At 40.4% G+C, this 19,767-nt stretch overlaps 1 protein-coding gene across 6 annotated transcripts; it reads left to right on the top strand.

The window, feature by feature from the left end:
* Positions 1-78: 78 nt before the first annotated feature.
* On the top strand, positions 79-19,761 carry LOC106751453 (serum response factor homolog). 6 transcript variants are annotated; one of them, XM_014632344.1, is made up of 5 exons: positions 79-689; positions 8,198-8,449; positions 13,960-14,071; positions 16,885-17,013; positions 19,400-19,761. In XM_014632344.1, the coding sequence occupies exons 1-5, from the start codon at positions 234-236 to the stop codon at positions 19,600-19,602; spliced, it is 1,152 nt and encodes a 383-aa protein (XP_014487830.1). In that variant the 5' UTR covers positions 79-233; the 3' UTR covers positions 19,603-19,761. The 6 variants fall into 6 exon arrangements, with proteins under 6 accessions (XP_014487830.1, XP_014487829.1, XP_014487832.1 ...); XM_014632343.1 differs by lacking the exon at positions 19,400-19,761 and adding an exon at positions 18,643-19,379; XM_014632346.1 differs by lacking the exon at positions 16,885-17,013.
* The last annotated feature ends 6 nt before the right edge of the window (positions 19,762-19,767 follow it).

Below are 19,767 nucleotides of genomic sequence, written 5' to 3'. Positions count from 1 at the left end.
TGGGGGGACGGGCGACCGCGGCGCGCAGTGACACGCGGAGGCACGTAGGTCAAGTTACGATACTCCGCGCGCGCATTCAGTTCGCGGTGAGCGCTCGTACGGTGCGCTTTGTACTAGTGTGCCGCTCTAGATGCTCGATCACGTGGGAGACACTGCGCCGAGTTCCGCACGCGATTCCGTGCACGCAAAGACGACGAGCGGGCAAGGGATTAAATGTGCGCCGCGCGTTCGTAATGGACAACCCTAGCGGCGGAAGAGACGGTCGGTACGCGAGTCTCGGCTACGGCAGCATAGGCATGATCGGCAGCGATGCTGGCACGGAAATTTACGGCCGACCGTCCACCTCTCAGCTCGCGGCAGCTTCTCAAATAGGCCGCGGTGGCGCCACCATGATGGCCGCCGCGACGCCAGGCGTCGGCGTGCAGCGGGGTATCAAGCGCACCACGTCCGACGTTTGCTACGACGACGGTAACACGGGCCGGCTCTCGCAAGGCATGCCCGGCATGCCCGGCGACTGCGTGCCCGACAATCTCGAAGAGTCCTTCACCAGCCTAGGCCAGCCTAAGAAGTCACCACCCTCGAACGGTAAGAAGACCAAGGGTCGGGTGAAAATTAAAATGGAGTACATCGACAATAAGCTCAGGCGGTACACCACCTTCTCCAAGAGGAAGACCGGTATCATGAAGAAGGTTCGTATGTTCCTTTTCTCTCACCGCCAAATTTCCCTTGAAAAGACCATTTTAGGATTAGCGCACTCTAAAGGCCGCTACACGTCGAATATATAACAAAAGCGCTCGGATGATGAAACGATTAATGTATATATATTTGGAAAACAATATCGTCAGGTGTTTAATGGTTTAAAATGCTTTCAGTGCTTTTTCATATAAACAACCGCTTCGTGTGTAGCAGCTTTCGGCGTGCATCAATTCGACGTAGTGCAGGTGATCGAATTTGTCACAAGCAACCGGCTTACGCGCTCTTGTAATCCCGTCTTGCGAGAGGTAGCCGCGCGCGGCCGTATGTTGCTTCTCCGGGAGAGCGAAACGAGTACGAGTTGTCTGTGGAAATAATATCGTTTCCGCGATCTATCGATTCTTCAATCACTCGTAACTTGCGAGTGATATCCAATGAGCAATACTGTTTTTAAGTTTATTCAATGTCGTTCGAAAATCACACATACGAGTGATTCAAGGAACGGAGCTTCCGCGCATTAATTGACGTAACCATCGTATACACGAGACGTCAATTTAGAATGAAGAACCAATTAGGACGTTACTTTAAATTTGTGTATTAAAAGAAGATGAAAGTGTAACTAGGATTACAACCAGTCGTATCCTAAGGTATTTATAGCCCGGTATTCATAGTCGGATTTTATATTTGAGATCGTCTTAAATTCGTTTTTAAATGCTATAGGATTTATTTCATTGGCTACGAAACATTTGAAAATGAATTTCAGACGGTTTGAAATATAAGATTTGACTACGGCTACAGTCAGCGATTCACGCTTACAATACTGTAAGCGTCATTATACCTCTCTTTGGTGTGTAATCAACGATAAAAAAAGAATGACGCTTACAACTTTGTAAACGTGAATAGGACCGCAGCCTATGAATAGCAGTCATAGTCAGATTTTATATTTAAGACTGTCTTAAGTCCATCTGAAGATGAACTTCTAACGTTTGACTAAATGTAAGGTGAACCTGTAATATATATATATGATACAAGAGTTAATCGTATTAACAATGTGTAATGATTAATAATCTTTAGCGTATCATTACCGACATGTTTCATTATAAACTTGTACATGTACAAACATAGAAACATAAAACATCAAATTTCTTCTAATTCGACATATTTGTGTATAAAATGGAATTTGTGTACAAAATGGATGTTTGAAAAATTATTGTAATATTAAAGACTAATATAGAGGTATAGACGAGTTTCGGAATCATTTCACCGTTTCGTTTTGAAAATAGAGTGGTGGAAGGTTATAATAATATTTAAGATATATATATACATGTAAGCACATATTCAAATATTAATATACTTCTTTCCATTATCTGTACATTTCTATTAGATCAACTGATGCATAAATATAACATTAATAATAAAAAAAAAAGCAATAATATTTTTATATTTGTAATATTGCGAATACATATTTACTTCAGCTTCGTTTCAAATTAACATTTATTATTTGGTTAGTAATGACATAAATGTGTAGAAGATAAATTTTGCTTGATAAATAGTAAATGAAAATATAAATAATCAAGTTATTCACGAGCGGCCTTCTTGATGCATCTCTGAAAATGCAGTATTTACAAAGGAATGATCAGATTTCCCACACACCGATTTCGCTGAAATTTTAATATGTCGTGATACTAAGTCCTAATAAATAAATAGGCAAGTAGCACGACGCAACTCTCAAGTATTTACATATAAATTTTCTCGCACCGTAAGTGCCGCTTATGAAAAGGAACTAAGAGCGAGCGACGTAAATGGCGAATAAATGGCAGAGGCGGCGATCTGGAATGCTGCATATTGCGCGTTCGAATTTGGTTTTTTTCATTTTTACAGAATGTTCAATGAACGACTAGGCAACGCATAAATTAACACAAAACGCCCATTAATTAACAATTAACCATAATTTACGTTTAATATTTCGTATTAGTATATTTATATGCCTGCAATCGTAGCTATAATTTCGACTAGCAATTATAATAAAAAGTCTAACATTTTTTTTTTATGTAAAAGGGATTTTATTTATTCATAATATTACATAAACAAACAACGCTTCGCTATTACTGTAGAAGTTTTCCTTTTACTGGAGAGATTCGAATATTTCGCAACTACGCAAATTTATTTGCCCTTTAATTTCTACTTGGGACTTGGGTTTAAATAACGACATAAGTAGCCTTTTATTTACTTTTTGGCTGTTAGATTCACATCAATAGTGTAGTAATCACCGTTTATAATAGGATAAGTGGAAAGAATATTTCGGAAAAATGCAAAAGCCGCTCGCAAAGCTCGCTGCTCGCTACGTTACTCCGTCCTTAGAAATCAGTTGATGCTCATCGTTGCTAAGATATTTTCAGAAGCAAGCCATTTTCCTTTGCATAGAGTTCGGCCTATTGTTTCTCGTGCGATCATTAGCTCATACAGATTAATTAATTCCTTATTGCGAATTTTGCAAAATGGCAAAATATAATTTTTCTGTTCAGCTACACGTTTTCAGTTTGTTCCAGTTTTTCGTTCTATCTGCACGTCGCATATCCCAAGAAAAGTTTCAGACACCTTGTACAAGAATAAAATCTTAGTGGATAGTGCGAGGAAGAACCTGATAGAGAAAAAATCTTGGTTTCGCTGCAGAGCAATTAGAGATGAAGATAGACTAGATTCCGTTATCTTATAAAGAAAGTGTTCTTACAGAAACACATCCGAAATGGTCACTTAAGGTATTATAAAGACAAGGCTGATCACATTTAAAGAGATTTGGCACAATGAAGGATGATGAACAACTATTGATAAATGGAATACAATGTATTCGGTGTAAACATATTTTGTTTTAAATGTTTTTACGACGACTATCATTCGCAGGTAAGTACACTTTCTCATAATGAAACGAAGATCATTCTTGAAAGTATTTTAGACCTTTTTATTACACAGTTGCTAGTCGAAATTATAGTTACGATTACAGGCATACAAATATACCAATACGAAATATTAAACGTAAATTATGACTAATTGTTAATTATTGGGCGTCTTTTGTTAATTTATGCGTCATTGACATGAGCATTTTGCGAAAATTGAAAGAAAAAGTTGAAAAAACTCGCAATATGCAGCATTCCAGATCGCCGCCTTTGCCGCTCTACCACGCTCGCTATTTAGCTCTTTTTCATAAGCGACATTTACGGCACGCGAGAAATTTCATGTGCAAATTTCTCGTGAATGCTTGAAAGTTGCCTATTTATTGATTTTGGGCTTAGTATCATAACATATTAAGATTTCAGCGAAATCGGTGTGGAGGATCTGATTATTCCCCCTTATTAACACTAGACTTCCTCAAGACGATCTTATATACAGAGTAATCCCAGACCAATAGTCACAAACTTCGCGAGGATGTAGAACGGATTAAGGTGAACAAAAAAGTGTACCATTTTGTAAATAACACACAAAATTTCCAGCTATTAATTATTGAAAATGGCCGTATATAAAGGCTTATTTAATTAATAACTCAAAAATGTACGTGTTTTTTGTTCACCTCAATCCGTTCTACGTTCTCACGAAGATTATTCCTTGTTGGAACACCCTGTATAAGACTCGACCATAAATATCGGTCCTAGAATACATAAATCTATAACAATATCCTGGTTGGTTCTTGAGCCTAAATTTACTTATGTTTACGGCAATTCGTGTGTGAAAGCCCTTAGCGCTTCTAGGGCTGTTCACTCGTTCGTTCGCCATACTGAGGTAGCATTTAGCACGATCCAAAAAAAGATGATGAGCACCTTTAGAAATTTTCAATTTTTTCTCTCATCGACTGTGGCACACAGCGGACGAAATTGAAACAGAAGGAAATAAATTACTATTTAAACGGTAAAACAATGAAAAACATACTGCAAACTATGTACTGAAGACTGTGTCTTAATTAACAATAATAATGTATTTTGTAATACATTTTCGATTAATCACTGTATATTTCAGAATCGGAATCACTTTCTTGAATTTATCATTAATCTTGGATTTATCGTTTAAATAAGTCTTTAAAAAATTTCTTTCGATTTTGCTCTATTAGCTTATATCGTGCAGAAGTTCATGTAGCTTCCTGCGAGAAAAAAATGTTACTTTGCTTTTCTGAAAAATAGTAGCTATATATAAAAGGAGGACTAAAAAGAACAACAAAACAAATTTTAATTATTAATAATATAGCCAATGAGTACAATACATGTGTATTTCTAGATTAACAAAGACTTATAGTTATTAACTGATGTCTAAATTATGTAAAGATTATTTTCTCAAAGAAATCAAACGGAGATTATAAAGCGGGGCACTAAAAATATTAAATAAAGATTTAAGAAACATACTTTATGAGTCCTCAACATACTGAAATTCTAAATCAATCACTCTTTCTCACTTTTTAATCGTTCAAAACAAAGTATATATAGAACTGATTAGCAAATTTTTCGACGTTATAACATTTAAACTAATACGAAATTTATTGACGCGACGATAATGCATAAATATCATAGATTATGATTTTAGCAAAAAGCATTTCTTCCTCTTTTTTTTTTTTTCTTCTAATTTCGCCCACTATGCGACTCTAGTCTTTCGTATTTATCTCATATCGCGCACGGTGCGCGAGACCGGTCACGATTAGAAAGTATGCGCACTTAAATAAACATTTAAGTCGTTTTCGCACATGTGCCGACAAGTCTGCAATGTATTGGCTTCCGGAATTGAAGCCGAAATTCGATAACTGAGATTCCAGCGCTACCATTCAGTCATTTTTTTTTTTTACAAGTCACTAAAAAATTCATTATCGGTGGGTCACTATTTTCCTGAGCTGCCATTAAATTTGTAAAATATAGGTATTCTTTATATATTTTTGCCATCTCGTATTATGAAAAGAACGTGTTGTATGTTAAGTTACCCAAAGATAAATCTGGGAATGTAAATGTGACTGGATGGCAGCACTGAGATTCGATAATCGTGATATTATTGTTAGGAGGAGGATATAAATTCGCTGCAGATATGTTGCTTTTCGGATATGATCCGGGAGTAAGAACCGTGGTTGATTTATATACGTTGTTATGAAGTCGCGAAGACAATCGCGCAACTTAATTATTTGTAAAGTCGCGAGAAAATTATCGAAATAATTGCACTTTCTCTCTCTTTTTAAAAAAAAAATCTTAACATACTCTTTATAGCATGTATTTGTCAAGCTGAATAGCTTTAAATTAAATTAACTGTTTAAAAAACGATTATATTAATGTCGAATCGCTTTCTCTTTTTTCTCTTTATTTCTCTTTTTGCATCGTTTCCAACATGTTGTCTTATCCTTACTATTATAAACAGATATCTTTTGTTTAATAGAAAAGCTATATTTATAAAAATATACTTTAGTAATTGTATATTTCTCTTATATATTTAGTTCTGTAATACATAATATGTTAACAGCAATAAACATAGCCAATTTAATCGAGCTAGCTCAGCTGAATATGATCTATTCGTTTATCGTATAATTCTATTTAGCTGCACGAGAGGAAAATTTCGTAATTGTTATTCCTCCCACTTCCTACGATGTATTTATGTGTGTATGCTAGCTATTATTAACATATTATATTTCATTTTCACAAAGAAACATAAGAAAACAAAGCACGTACAAAAAAAATGGTAAAATATGTGTGTTTTGAGTGCACAAAATTTTAATACTTTTCCGGGACTAGATACTTTTTGCGAACTTAATTACACGATCGTAATATTCTTACTGAACCCTCTGAAATATTACATATTTATTAGGCGCACAGTAGCTCGACAATTACGAGACTTTTCTCGCATAGAACGTACCTGTCGTACCTGTAGATAACATCGACTTCCAGTTGTATCAGAGGCGGGCATTATACTCGTAACGCCACAGATTAACCGACAAGCTTATACGAGGGCAGTCCGATAAGTACTTAGCCTACAAAAGAAAAACGAAAATTTTGGAAAAGTGGCGATTTATTTCTCAACATACTCTCCTTTTAGCTCGATACACTTGACCCAGCGATGCTCCAACTTCTTTAACCCATCTGAAAAATACGTTTTCTCGAAGTATGCAAAGGCCTCCGTGGCGGCGATGATCTCCTCATTCGACTCAAATTTCTGCCCGGCGAGTGACTTTTTCAAGTTTGGAAACAAAAAAAAGTCGTACGGGGCCAAATCTGGAGAATACGGTGAATGGGGCAGCAGTTCGTAGTCCAATTCGACCAATTTGGCCGAATGAGGAGGTCATCGCCGCCACGGAGGCCTACTTTATAGACTTCGAGAAAACGTATTTTTCAGATGGGTTAAAGAAGTTGGAGCATCGCTGGGTCAAGTGTATCGAGCTAAAAGGAGAGTATGTTGAGAAATAAATCGCCACTTTTCCAAAATTTTCGTTTTTCTTTTGTAGGCTAAGTACTTATCGGATCGCCCTCGTATATTCAATCCGAAGAAATTGTATAAGTGGCTGATATTGATTTGTCGGCAGAATGGATGTTTTTCTCTCATATCTCCATTAGCATTACTAAAAGTAGCATGAGAACACTGCGTCCTTCCCAGAATAATATGAATACGATGTGACCTATTATCAACATAATTTAGAGCATGTTAATATGGTCGCTTCTGTCTCTATGAATATTTATAAGCGTTGCAATGTTACGTTTACGTCTCATGCGAGTCTCGTGCGATGTAGTTATCGTTCTTATCTTCCTTTGGTCGTCACGCTATTTAATTTGTACATTTGTAACATGCTTCCATTTGCGCGCAAATAATTTTTTTTCTCATCTTCTGTGTTCTCATTTTCCAGTGTCTGACGTTTCGCATTAACGTTAAATAATAACGATTGATCTGTTTCAAATTTCATCAAGCTCCATTATTATCAAGCTCTATTATTTCGATACGGAGCATCAGTTTCCTAAATCGTCCAGATATAGAGAAAATATCCGAGTGTCGGATAAGATTCATCCCCAAACGGCTGATCCGTTGAACAAATCGCGCGCATAAAGCAAGAGGGATCAACTCTCGAATCGAATCTGCTCAGGATAATATTACTTTATTAAGTATACGAGAAAAAACGTCTCTCTCTCTTTCTTATAAAGAAGAAAGTAAATAGAAAAATATTATATATTTAACAGAGGCGATATGTAAATAAAAACAAGATGCGAAAAATTAGCATTTTTGTAAGTAGATAAATCAGTTGATTTCTAAGCAACGTCGAACAAGACGCACTAATAAAGTAAGGGACTAACGTAAGTCGAGTTCTGCTGGATGGTCGGCATAATTTTATCTTGTTAAATATACGGGAAAAGTTTTACCCTTTTTCACAGAAAAATGAATATCACGCTAATAGAGAGGAAATCGAGATTTTTGTAAGCAAATGGTTTGTTTTCAAGTGACGTTCTCGAATATGTAATCGGATCCAATTGTTTAACGGACACGCTGAACTTGTGGCTTGCAGGCGTACGAACTGTCGACACTGACCGGCACTCAGGTGATGCTGCTGGTGGCGAGCGAGACCGGCCACGTGTACACGTTCGCGACGCGCAAACTGCAGCCGATGATCACGAGCGAGGCCGGCAAAGCGTTGATCCAGACGTGCCTGAACAGCCCGGACCCGCCGCCGTCGGGCTCGTCCGGCGACCAGAGAATGTCGGCGACCGGCTTCGAGGAGACCGAGCTGACGTACAACATCGCCGACGACGAGCAGAAAGTAAGGCAACTGGTGTACGGCTCGCCGCACGGTGGTACGCTGCACGGCGGTTATCCGACCGGGCCTGGTAGCGGGCCAGCGGGGGGCCCGACGGGGCCCCATCCGCCGCCGCCGCCACCGCCGCCACCGCCGCCGCCGGGCTCGCAGCACGCGCAGCACGCGCACCTGATAGCGCACGCTCACGCGGCCTCGCCGAGCTCGCACCTCGTCCCGTGTTCAAGCCCGGGGCCCATGCTCGCCGCTGGCCCTTATCAGCAGTCCTGCCCTTCGCCCCTGCCTCCGCATCACGCCGCCTATCATCCCCATATGTCGCACTCGCACCCTCAACGGTAGTACGCCGTTCATTCCGCGTCAAATCCGAATACTCACCTCTGATTATCGTTTTTACTTGCGAGAGAGTCTGTGCAATTTATTCGTACAAAAGCGGAGAATAAGCACATCGCTCGAATTCGCTTTGATTCGAAAGAACGAAGTGATCGCCGAATTCGAGCAACATTTCATTCATGCGGAGTGAATCTTCCACTCTGTATCGTCGAAAGAGTGCAAATATTCTAAAGAATGAATTGTTTACAGGAACAATCGATTGAAAAATTCCCTCGTATAGAGTCGGAATTCGCTCTGAGTGAAACATTCGCAATTTCGAGTGAAAATATCGCCGAACTTTTCACTCATTTTGAGCGAGATTTCACCCCGAGAAATTTAGAGAGAGAGAGAGAGAGAGAGAGAGAGAGAGAAAATCTAATTTTCAGGGGAGTGATCGTCCAGTGGTGTGATAGCGTTTCGCGGTAAAATTTCATCCTTTCGATCGCAACGATATCCTAAACGACGTTAGTTTTTTGCAATCTAATCACGTTCTTCTTCTCGGGATGCGCAACTATTTTAGCGCTCGCTGACGTGAGGCCACGTATGGCTTTCGGATACTTAAATATAATAATTTCTCTTTCGACGTCGTATACATCCACCGACGTAATTTCCCTTCAGATCGCTGTGCCCATCAGCCGCGCGCGCGCGTGTGTGTGTGTGTGTGTGTGCCGTGCGTGCGTGCGTGCGTGCGTGCGTGCGTGCGTGCGCGCGCGTGTGCGTGTGTGTATGACGGTAGAAAGAGAGTCACGCGTATGATGTTTATTAAATTGATATACGGTGGACGCGGAAGGAATCGGCAAGTAAGACAACGATCGAATATTCTTCAGAGTCGGTCGTACGTGACGCATATACGCCGATTCCATGCACAAATCTAGTCCATTTGAACACGTACTTAAATATTTAACATGCGCACATATCGTGCATCCGTGTAATACCAGTCGGCGCGGATGCGTCGCACGTTTCGAACGACTTTGCGTTTTCTCGTAAAACCGGAAGTAAATCGCGAAAGGGACGCGGCATCGTCCAAATTGAAGGATGAATATGATATGTTGGGGGCGACGGAGATCGCAGTTCGATCGTTATCGATGATCGACGAGATCTCGGAGATGCCTGATGGAGATACGAATCGTGAGACTCGACGGAACGGTCGTCTTTACGGTGAGAGTTCGTTCGTGCGAACTCCAAAGTTCGGTGCGCTCGACGAAATTGACGGGCGCATCAACGAGAGTCATCGTGCATACATAACGCTCGTGTTTCGCGAGAAAGAGAGAGAGGTATATCTTTTTACCAATTAATTATATCGTAAGTTAGCCGCATAGCGTAATTTGTGCGACGAATTACTCTGTGGCGATTCGCGCACGTTATTAAATATTCGTCCGTTCGTTCAACAGCTCTCTCATTCTTTCTCTCTTGATTTTCTTTTATAGATTTTTTCTCATTTTTTTTTTTTACTTAACTTAAATTGTATTTATTGAGCCGCGAGGTTGTTGATATTTTTTGACGTCGAATTTTCTTATTTATTAGGAGAATGCAAACGAGGCGTGTACATATCGCTCGCATAAACGATGTTGATCACGCAGATATTCCTTTCGTATCATGTATATCTCACGTATATATCGCGTTTGCATCGCGAGGGAGGATCGGCGGGTTCCCTGATACGATTCTTTGTTTGTGGGAGGCGCTCCAAGAATTCCCATTGTCAGAAGTCAGGCAATATTTGATTCCACTTCTTTATTACACTGAGAGAAAAAAATATCTGAAAAATGAAGAAATATTTATTCGGCGGATATTAATAACATATTTAAATCTCTCTCTAGATTCTTTGATTTAAATAAAGCGAACAATTGCTTTAACAAATGTAAAACTATAGATTTAAGAAAATATATATTTCTCTCTCAGTAAAAACAAAAACAGTAAAACAAAAAGTTTTCTCAGTGTAAAAATGTGTTATTAGTATCCACCGAAATAAATATTTTTTAGATATTTTGTTCTTCCGGTACACTTAAGGGAGACGTACTTTCCGTATTGCGAATAAACCGACATAAGTGGCGTGGGTGCGAGGCCGGGCGAAACCGGCGGTGCACGCTTGAAAGTTGCGCATTTTTCCTTGTTGTGTCCAGTTTGTTGTACCTCCCCTTATCCTCCTCTTCCTCTTGTGCAAAGTGTTGTACCGCAAGTGGCATGTGTAGTATCTTGGATTGCCTTTTTTCGTAGAATAAGTAGCTAGTATTTAGACTATCTTTTAATTTAATCCTTCCTGCCGCATCCGCATTTCCCCGATCCTTTACGGAGCGTGACACATACCATCCATCGACATTGTGCATGCGTATGTGTGTATGTATTTTTTGTTGATATCTGTATTATATCGTGTTTGAAGAGATGAGCCGACGAGAGCAAGTAAGAGCAAATGACGGGAATGGATAGCCTAGAGAAGGTAGAGCGATACTTTTTTACAGACTCGATCAAATAGATGTATGAAAACTGTAATCTATCCCCCTCCCCCCGCGTCGACATTGCAGAGTACAAATAATAATTATTGATAATATGATCTTAACGATAATCTGCGAGTAATGCGGCTTTCATGATTAGTTTGTATCGTAATTTGTGTACATACAGCGTAACTGTAAAATACTGTGATAATATTTATATATTTTTACGCTATACACACGCACACACACACATACATACAACCTCCTTCGATAATATAGTCCCTACGATTACTGTAGTCGGTCTCGAATCTTATCATTTTTGCGCTGATAGATTCTCATTGTGCTCAACATTATCACGATGTCATGATGTTTCGCACAATCGTGATAACCAGGTACCAGGTAGGTATCTCCAAAAATCGCTCGGAAACTTGCAACTAATTCAAAGAGAATTTTCACAGCTGATATCTTCGTCACTCTCAAGTGGCGACACCCGTTTTCAAAGTTCAAACATTAGCGGACTGTGTCGACCCACTTTTGACAACTCGATTCGAGACTCATATTCAGATCAGTGATCCAGAAACGCACCGTAACGTGCGTCAAGAGAAAGATATATATATTTTTTCTTTTCTTTCTGAAATAATTAAAATTCACCCCCTCTCTAAATTCGTAAAAACGAAACAAAAGATATGCGGAGGGAAAAAAACGTGTAAGGTAGGTTTGCGCTCCGATCGTACGAGAGAGAGAGAGAGAGAGAGAGAGAGAAAAAGCGCCTCGATTTCTACGTTTAACGTGATCATTTCAACGACGACATCGTGTTGATGAAAGTAAACTGTTGAAAGGATTAAAAATCGTTAAGAGGAATATCGTCGCGACAAATCGAAGAAGCAGAATGCACCGTTACTTAATTTCATTATGCTTATGATGAGCGCTGATAATCTTTATCGCATGCTCTTCACTATTTCCGATATATATAGGGAACGTTAATAGTAAGAGTAATTATTGCACAAGCATTGTATCTCCAAATACAAAACGATCATGCGTTTGTATGTTTTCATGATTTCATTCCGTACACAGGCGCTCTCACAGAGTTTCTCTCGCGGATGAAGTTCGGTAACGAATGGCCGAGTCGGAGGGTAAGAAGACTCGACACGTTGTGCAAGCTGCCTCGTATCCTGCGCGAAGAAAGCCGTACTTCTCACCTTCACACGTCTGCCATGATAAGATCGTTCTACATTCCGCGCGACAAAAAAGACGTTTCGCTAACGAGCGGGCAAGATAGCCCACATCGGCGATTGGCTAATTTAACGTAAAATATTTTCTAATCGGTGGTCCAGCAGAAAAACACCGGCCGGTGTGTGCGGCGGGACTCTCTGAAACGAATCGGTACTCGTCATTATGAGGAACAGCTTTTTTGACGCACCGGTCGTTCACCGGAAGCTCGAAGGGGTGTCAGCTCTCCCCTCCTTCCGGCCCACTGATTTGGTAGATGGCGCGACTGCTGTCCGGAAGCGCGGAGCTTTCGGTACCGGAGGAGTCTGAGGGAATCTGAAGGATATCCCGGTGAGGTCAAAGCACGATTTATGAACTGAATAAAGCGGCCGTTCGTTCATCACGGGGTTGCGGACGAAGAAAACGCGCATCCAGGTGTATCCACTCTCTCGCCAGCACGGAAAGAGTGCGACAGTGAGGGAAAGAGAGAGAAGGTGAGAGGTAGACGAAAAGAGAGAGAAAAAGTACAGGCCGAAGAGGAGGGAGGCCGCGTATACGCACGCACGCACGCACGTATGCGAGCACGGAAGGTGGAAGCGGAGTTCCATATACGGTCACCTTTGTCAAAGCCCGGTTGTCGCCATATACAGGCAATGTTCACGATGGCAGACACTTATATAGAGTCCGACTTAAGAGTCAGGAATGTTGCTTTTTGTCGCACCTTCTCTACTGCACACACACGCTACACTCTCGGTAAACTGCTGCGAACCAGTGTCATCGTCCAGACGGAACGAGGCTTTCGCGAGCTTTCCAATCGGTATATCTACCACCCTCAGCCACGACGACGCGCTCCGCATGGATCATCTCTTGACCTTCGCTTAGATCGAACGATTTAATTAATATGAAGACGCGCGTCCTCTCTTACATGGGGTCGCGCGGAAAAGCTCGCTTTGACTTCGGAGATTTACCACGGTGATAAAATGTTGCTACCGGTAGTCGAAAGGTGCGCGCACCGATTAATGTTGCAATTAACCAGCAAATGACGCCGCAAACAGTAGCCAATCTTGACTAGGGAAGAAGGGAGAAAGTCGTCGAGGGCCGAGCGCCCGTAAATTCGCGAGAATCTCCGCGAGAGGAGTCTGCGAGATGGCCATATAAGGAGCGCGAACAAGCTCGCGTATCTCTTTCTCTTTCTGTCTCTCTCGCTCACTCTACCAGATAGATAGGTGGTGGGTAACTGCTCAGTAAACAACAATAATATCACGTTGATATTATAATTTTCCCAACGTAACATATATCGTTGAGCGAGAAATTGTAACATTGATACACTGTTGCTCGACAGGTAGGTCCACGCGTACGTTTATAGACAGTTACATTTCCGTTTGTTGGTACATTTACTCGTCGTTCGGATCCTTCACTACGTGAGAAAAAGTGGATGCGTTCGTCGGTTCTCGGATCGTCTCACTCGCGCAATTTTCGGTAATTTAAGCTACCGCTTCTTCGTTTCAGGAGGATGGCGCGTCACCCAAATCCGATGTTTGCGCCAATGAAAGCGACGGTGACACCAGCGACGGCGACTCTCCCGTCGCCTCTAAGGACCTCGCCAACAAGAGTCACTCGGGTGAGTCTCACACGCAACTATTGTAGTTAGATGCTCCTTTTTCACCCATGCTTGTAATTAGAATAGCCGACCAAATTCAGATGAACGTTTCCTGCTAAGTTTTGTCTCACCGAGTGACCTTTACCAAAGCCCGATTAAACTATTTAGTCCGGATCTACACCGGGAAAAATTATTCCATTGGTGCATAGATAGAAATGATTAATTTTTCTCTTATCGCCTCGAATGAAAGTTGGCGTTGACAATTTTTATTATTATTCATCGGTTAACTTAATAAGAGTTCGGTGAAAGTCGTCCTGAGTTTTACGATCGCGTCGCAAACAAACACTCGTCCGACAATCAGGGTGAAACATTGGTCTGTGGTGTGTGCGGTTCGTTCTACATTCGATTCCTATCCGTTCCTTAATTGGACAAATGAAACGATCGAGCTTGTCAAAAGATAGCGAACATCCTTCTTTCTCTGTGTGTGTATATATATATATATATATATAACCGATTGACTCGTGAGAAAAATCGAACGCTACTGATGACAGTTCCGGTCTCTAATTATCACTGATTATCATTCGCGTCGCGTTTGATCCCATCGCGCGCTGATAACGAATAGCTGGTTGGGCAGACGATTTCTGTAGCTCAGATAAGCGAATAGAGACACCGTAAACACAGACACCGATGGCAGAGATAGAGACGGTGAGACGAAGAGGAAACGGAGCAGAGTGTAAGAAAAGATAGAAGGGAGGAGAAGGTGGTGAAGGAGGGAGCGAAGGCGGTGGGAGAGAGAGAGGACGTTTAAAATGCGAAAGGCGTGCGAGCGATGACGGGGTTATCCGTGTAGGGAGTCCGTAAGGAGTCGGTACGACCGACGATGACCAAACTTAGACGACAACGCGCTGCCTAACTGGGAAGTAGGATCCGGTCGAAAGCCGCTCTTCGTCGGAGCTACCGATGCAGGTGTACACATAAATATCGATGCTAATGTGTCGCGTAGATGCCATTCGTGCTACCGATCGCCGCAGCGCGATCGCGCGCGCTTTTTTTTCGCGACTCGCCCCATCCGGCCGACCCGTCATCGTGATCGTTGTCCTCGCCGGCCACGAACTCGATCATATCGAACACTTATATATCCCCGCAGTATAACGAAGACGCGTGCGAGATTCTATTAGTACGGGATCTCGTACGGATGGACACGCGAGTCACATTAAGTAGGGAATGGTTGTTTCTCCAGGAGGCTATTGCACAGAGAGAGAGAAAGAGAGAGAGACGACCTGTTTTGCCCGTGTTGAGTCGACATTTTCAATGTTATTTTGACTGTACTGATATTATTAATTTGTCTCTTGAACCTTTAATTCAACAGATTTCATTTTAATGCTGCCGATATTTCGATTATTAAATTCGTATAAATATTCAAAACAACCTATTTCAATCTTCCGATCTAAGGGGATTATATGTTCTACTTTTCCTGATACATAATCTCAATAATAAAATAATTGTATTACACATATGTATAAAAAAAATCTTTCAATCTGTACACTACTATTATGTAATAATTCTTATATTTTTAAATTTATTTAAGAATTTTTTAATTTGTTATTTATAAATAGAAAAACCGACCGGAGAAAGCTAGTAATTTGAATATTAGTTCCAATAATATTGTTATTGAATTAGGGAAATTCACTCCAATTATGGTGCTATCGACTGATTTTAATGATGCAACAGCACTTTTGTTTCGCACATATATGCTGCACGCACTCGTAATATGTGTTACGCTTCATTTTAACGAAATCTTTACGAAACTTCAATTAATCGACTATTAAAGATCTAATGATCATTCGATAATCAAAAACGAATACATTTTTTTTAATGCGCCTTTTTCTCAACTAAAACAATATCAAAATCGCCAATTCAAATTCTCAATCAATGATCGAACAATCAGACGCAGAGATTGTTTCTCCTCTCGGCGTTTTCACACCATGAAAAGTTACCGTGTTTTTCAGAGAAACATGCATATGTGATGCAGTAATTTATATTAAATAGGAAATACGGTGAATCAGAGCGCAGTTTCGCACCTGGGTGGTCTGGATTCGAACCACCTCGGCCGTCATTCCTAAGTTTTTCTTCACGACGCACCTACATCTGCGCAAAGAGAGAACGAGTTTAACGTTATATCGAATGATAAATTTCACCATTTCGGTGCACACTTGAAGCCTCTTCGTATATTTCACATCGTTTGTTATCGTTACGACACAATACGATATAAATTTGTATGCGATATTAAACGATCGGTTCAAACAAAACCATTGATATTCGACAGACGTTGTTCTTCGACTCGTCAATTCCCTATATTTACAATGCGATACATTCGAGCCGCAATTTGACGTAGAACGTACTCTCTGAATTTCTTAAGGTGAAATTCCACTCGAAAAAGAGTGATAGTCGAATCACAGGAATTCAAGTGATTTTTCACTCCATAGAGTGAGTCCTCCACTTTAAATCATCGAGTGAATATTTTTAATGAATGAATCTGATGTATTCTATCGTCACGGAAACAAATTCACTTCAATCGATTAGAACATTCGCTCGTATGGATTCATAATTCCATTCTAAGCAACATTCACTTTTGCGATTTCGAATGACGGTTTCTTCACTGTCGCTTTGACTGAAAATGTTGCTATTTTTCACTTATTTTGAGTGGGATTCTACTCCGAGAAATTTCGGGAATGCACTTAGAATTTACGAAGAGGTACACAAATCTTCCCCGCACGTCAATTCCCGGCGTCTATGGCTACTCTCACATGCTCAATTGCTCTTTGGTTTCCTAGGAAATGTGCCTTCGTTCTCTGCAGGGATTATGTACCAGATGCCTCAGAGTGTCATTTATTCGCCCAGTCCAGGAGTCTTGCTCGGCATAGGACAAAACGGGCAACCGGTGCAAATATCTCAAGACGGAGGTAGGTTTCTTCTCGCCGCCGCGAAGAACGCGGACTTTACGTAATAATGCGCGCCGCCGTGCGCACCTTTCGAAATGTCCTTACGGCGACTCTTGGATTTCGCACGCGATTTGAGAGGAAAAAAAAACGAAACAAAAGTTGTCGATTTCACCATGACATAGACTGAATATCAGACGAGACTCGCGGAAATCGCTTCTCTCGACGTGTCTGAATCACCGACGACATCCGGCAAATATAATTGCGTGTCAGGCGCGAAATTGTGACTAATAATTTTACATAATGCTAATAAACCGGTCATTACAGCCGCCTATAATACGAAAATAAATGCACAGCGTTTTGTGACGCGTTAAGGGGTTAGAGAAGCTTAAGGGGACATTTGGACCTTTGAAATGAAAATTGTTTTTTGGATTTCTCATAGGACAATCTCTTAGGATAGTGTTTTGCCATTTGTTGAACTGAAAAATATTGAAAACTACAATTTTCACAGTTAAAAAACAAAAGAAGCGTATGCTCAAATTTCTAGATATATGTTGTAAAACAAAAATTTCACTATACCAGCATTTTATATCGTAAATATGTCTTAAGAGATTGTTAGGAAATTTTATGTAGAATTCGAACGAAAGTTTCCATTTATTACTATGGAAAATTGCTTATAAATGTAAATGCTCTGTAAAGTTGCGCAAGTAGCTGCGTATTTAAGTGCAGCAATGTTTAATGACGGATATAAGAGGTGTTTAAACATTTTAAATGATATAAATGTCGATTCTCGAGTGAAAGAGTTATTAATACGAGCAAGTGATTTAACGCACCTCGTATTCAAAGTTCCGCTGTCTCCTTAAATTTGCGAAAAATCGATAAAATTTCATTCGTTACTAAAGATATAGAATTTAATTGAATACAATATCCTTTTAATTCTTGTAAGATAAATAACTTACAATACTAACAGATAAATAACTTACAAATACCAACAGAAATATATTTAAGAAATGTAAAAAATATTAGTATATTGCTGCAGCCCATGGTCCTCTCCACGGTGTATATTATTATTGCAGGGTTTGCAAGGATTGCGAGTGATACAGTCGGCATTTTTTATGTAATATAATTGGAGAGTTTCAGATTTTCAATGGCGATGTTAAGGGACCCTATATAAGTTTATTATTTACTAAAAAAATTATATCGTATATTAAGAAAAAGGCTTTATTTCTGAACATATTTTTAATATGTGGTATAAATAGCTTATAAAAAGGTATTTGATTAATTCCTACATTCAAAGAAATGACTTAATAATAGCAGCTAAATCTCATAGTAGTTAGTTCGAAGTTCACTGTTATTGCTAAAAAGTTGGGTATTGGACGTAAAATACATTTGCTTATACAAGGTATAACTTTATTAACTGAAATTATTAGCATGAACATTTANCCCTCCCTCCCACCCACCTCCTCTCTATCTCCCTCTTTGTAGTATATATAGACAATATGAAACTTGTTTATATTAATGGACAAAATGGTGTAGTTACCTAAGGTAACATTCACGATGCAGAGGAGATTCGAATTCATCAGTGTTTAAGCATGTGTTTTACAAATACGATATAGCATTAAATCAGGTACTCAGTAAGCAAATTGTTCGCAGATGCTGCGTGCAGATTAACCACAAATTTGATCAGAATCCCGTACCAAAATCACAGCCATCTGTGTCCGCATTCAGGTCATGTTTTGGCGATAGCCTATCGTCAAATTGCTTGCATCAGGATATGCCCAGTTTCTGCTACCAATCTGCCGTTCAGATTTCTGCAAATTCTGCTCAGTTTCTGCCATCAATTTGCTGGCATTGCATGTCAGCAGGTTCCGTTGCATTTCTTGCAGCAGTTTGGTAATATATAGTCTAATAGAATAAATTCTGTGTTAGATTTGTTGCCTTTCTATCATTAAAAATTTGTTGCAAACTCTGCTTGATATCTGTTTGCGCCGATTTGGCTATCTGGATAAATGGCAACGTACACTAACACTTCAAATATAGTTTCTATTTAAAAAATATATATATAATACATTTTAATCGGGAATGTGATTTTCCCAATAAGCAATCTGTCAGCAGTCCAACAGCTAATTCTTTCTCCGAGTGTATATGTAGTAACGAGTAAAATTTTACTTACTTTCCAAGTTTTCCAAATCTTTCTACTTCCTTTAACAACACGTTGTCATATGTCGTCGGCTTCATATAGAGAAAACGGTAGATCTTGCGCAATATAATTCGTTATTGAAGATAACGCGTGTTTAGACGCGGAATAAAAAAAAAACAACGAGAAAACAATTGTCCACGGAAGGATCCGGATGGGAAGAAGGGCGAAGCGCAGTGTCTCATTTGCTTTTCCTTTGCAACTTCCTTATAGGTACAGTGGCATCGGTGAACTCGTCGCAGTCGAGCCAGCCGTTCATCACGATACCATTAAACGTCGCGATGAGCGCGGCGGGATTGTCCTTGCCGGCGGTGAGCTCCAGGATGACCACCTTATCGTCGCCAACCGCGCGGTCGCCCACGACGGCGTTGTCCACCTGCGATTTGCCGTCCGATCTGAGCAAGGATCGAGAATAGCCGCATAGGTCGAGGATGAGCAGCTGACTGAGCTAACAACTCCGCTCGCTCACATTACACCACGGCCGGAAGTTGTCGCGCGAGCGAATCGTCATGCGGAAACAACGACTACGACGGATATCTCGGTGCTGGTCCACTTCCACATCCGGATAATGGCGGGACGAG

This window comes from Dinoponera quadriceps, unplaced genomic scaffold (genome assembly GCF_001313825.1).
Source record: "Dinoponera quadriceps isolate SergipeBrazil2010 unplaced genomic scaffold, ASM131382v1 scaffold13686, whole genome shotgun sequence".
Taxonomy (NCBI): domain Eukaryota; kingdom Metazoa; phylum Arthropoda; class Insecta; order Hymenoptera; family Formicidae; genus Dinoponera; species Dinoponera quadriceps.
Note: the sequence above shows the minus strand (reverse complement) of the source record. Positions and strands in the feature narration are given on the sequence as shown.

Bases quoted from the DNA above. Each gene is read 5' to 3' on its own strand.
- LOC106751453 (XM_014632343.1), top strand. From the start codon at position 234: ATGGACAACCCTAGCGGCGGAAGAGACGGTCGGTACGCGAGTCTCGGC. The intron at 690-8,197 runs GTTCGTATGTTC...TGTGGCTTGCAG, and splicing joins AGACCGGTATCATGAAGAAG to GCGTACGAACTGTCGACACT. The intron at 8,450-13,959 runs GTAAGGCAACTG...TCTTCGTTTCAG, and splicing joins TCGCCGACGACGAGCAGAAA to GAGGATGGCGCGTCACCCAA.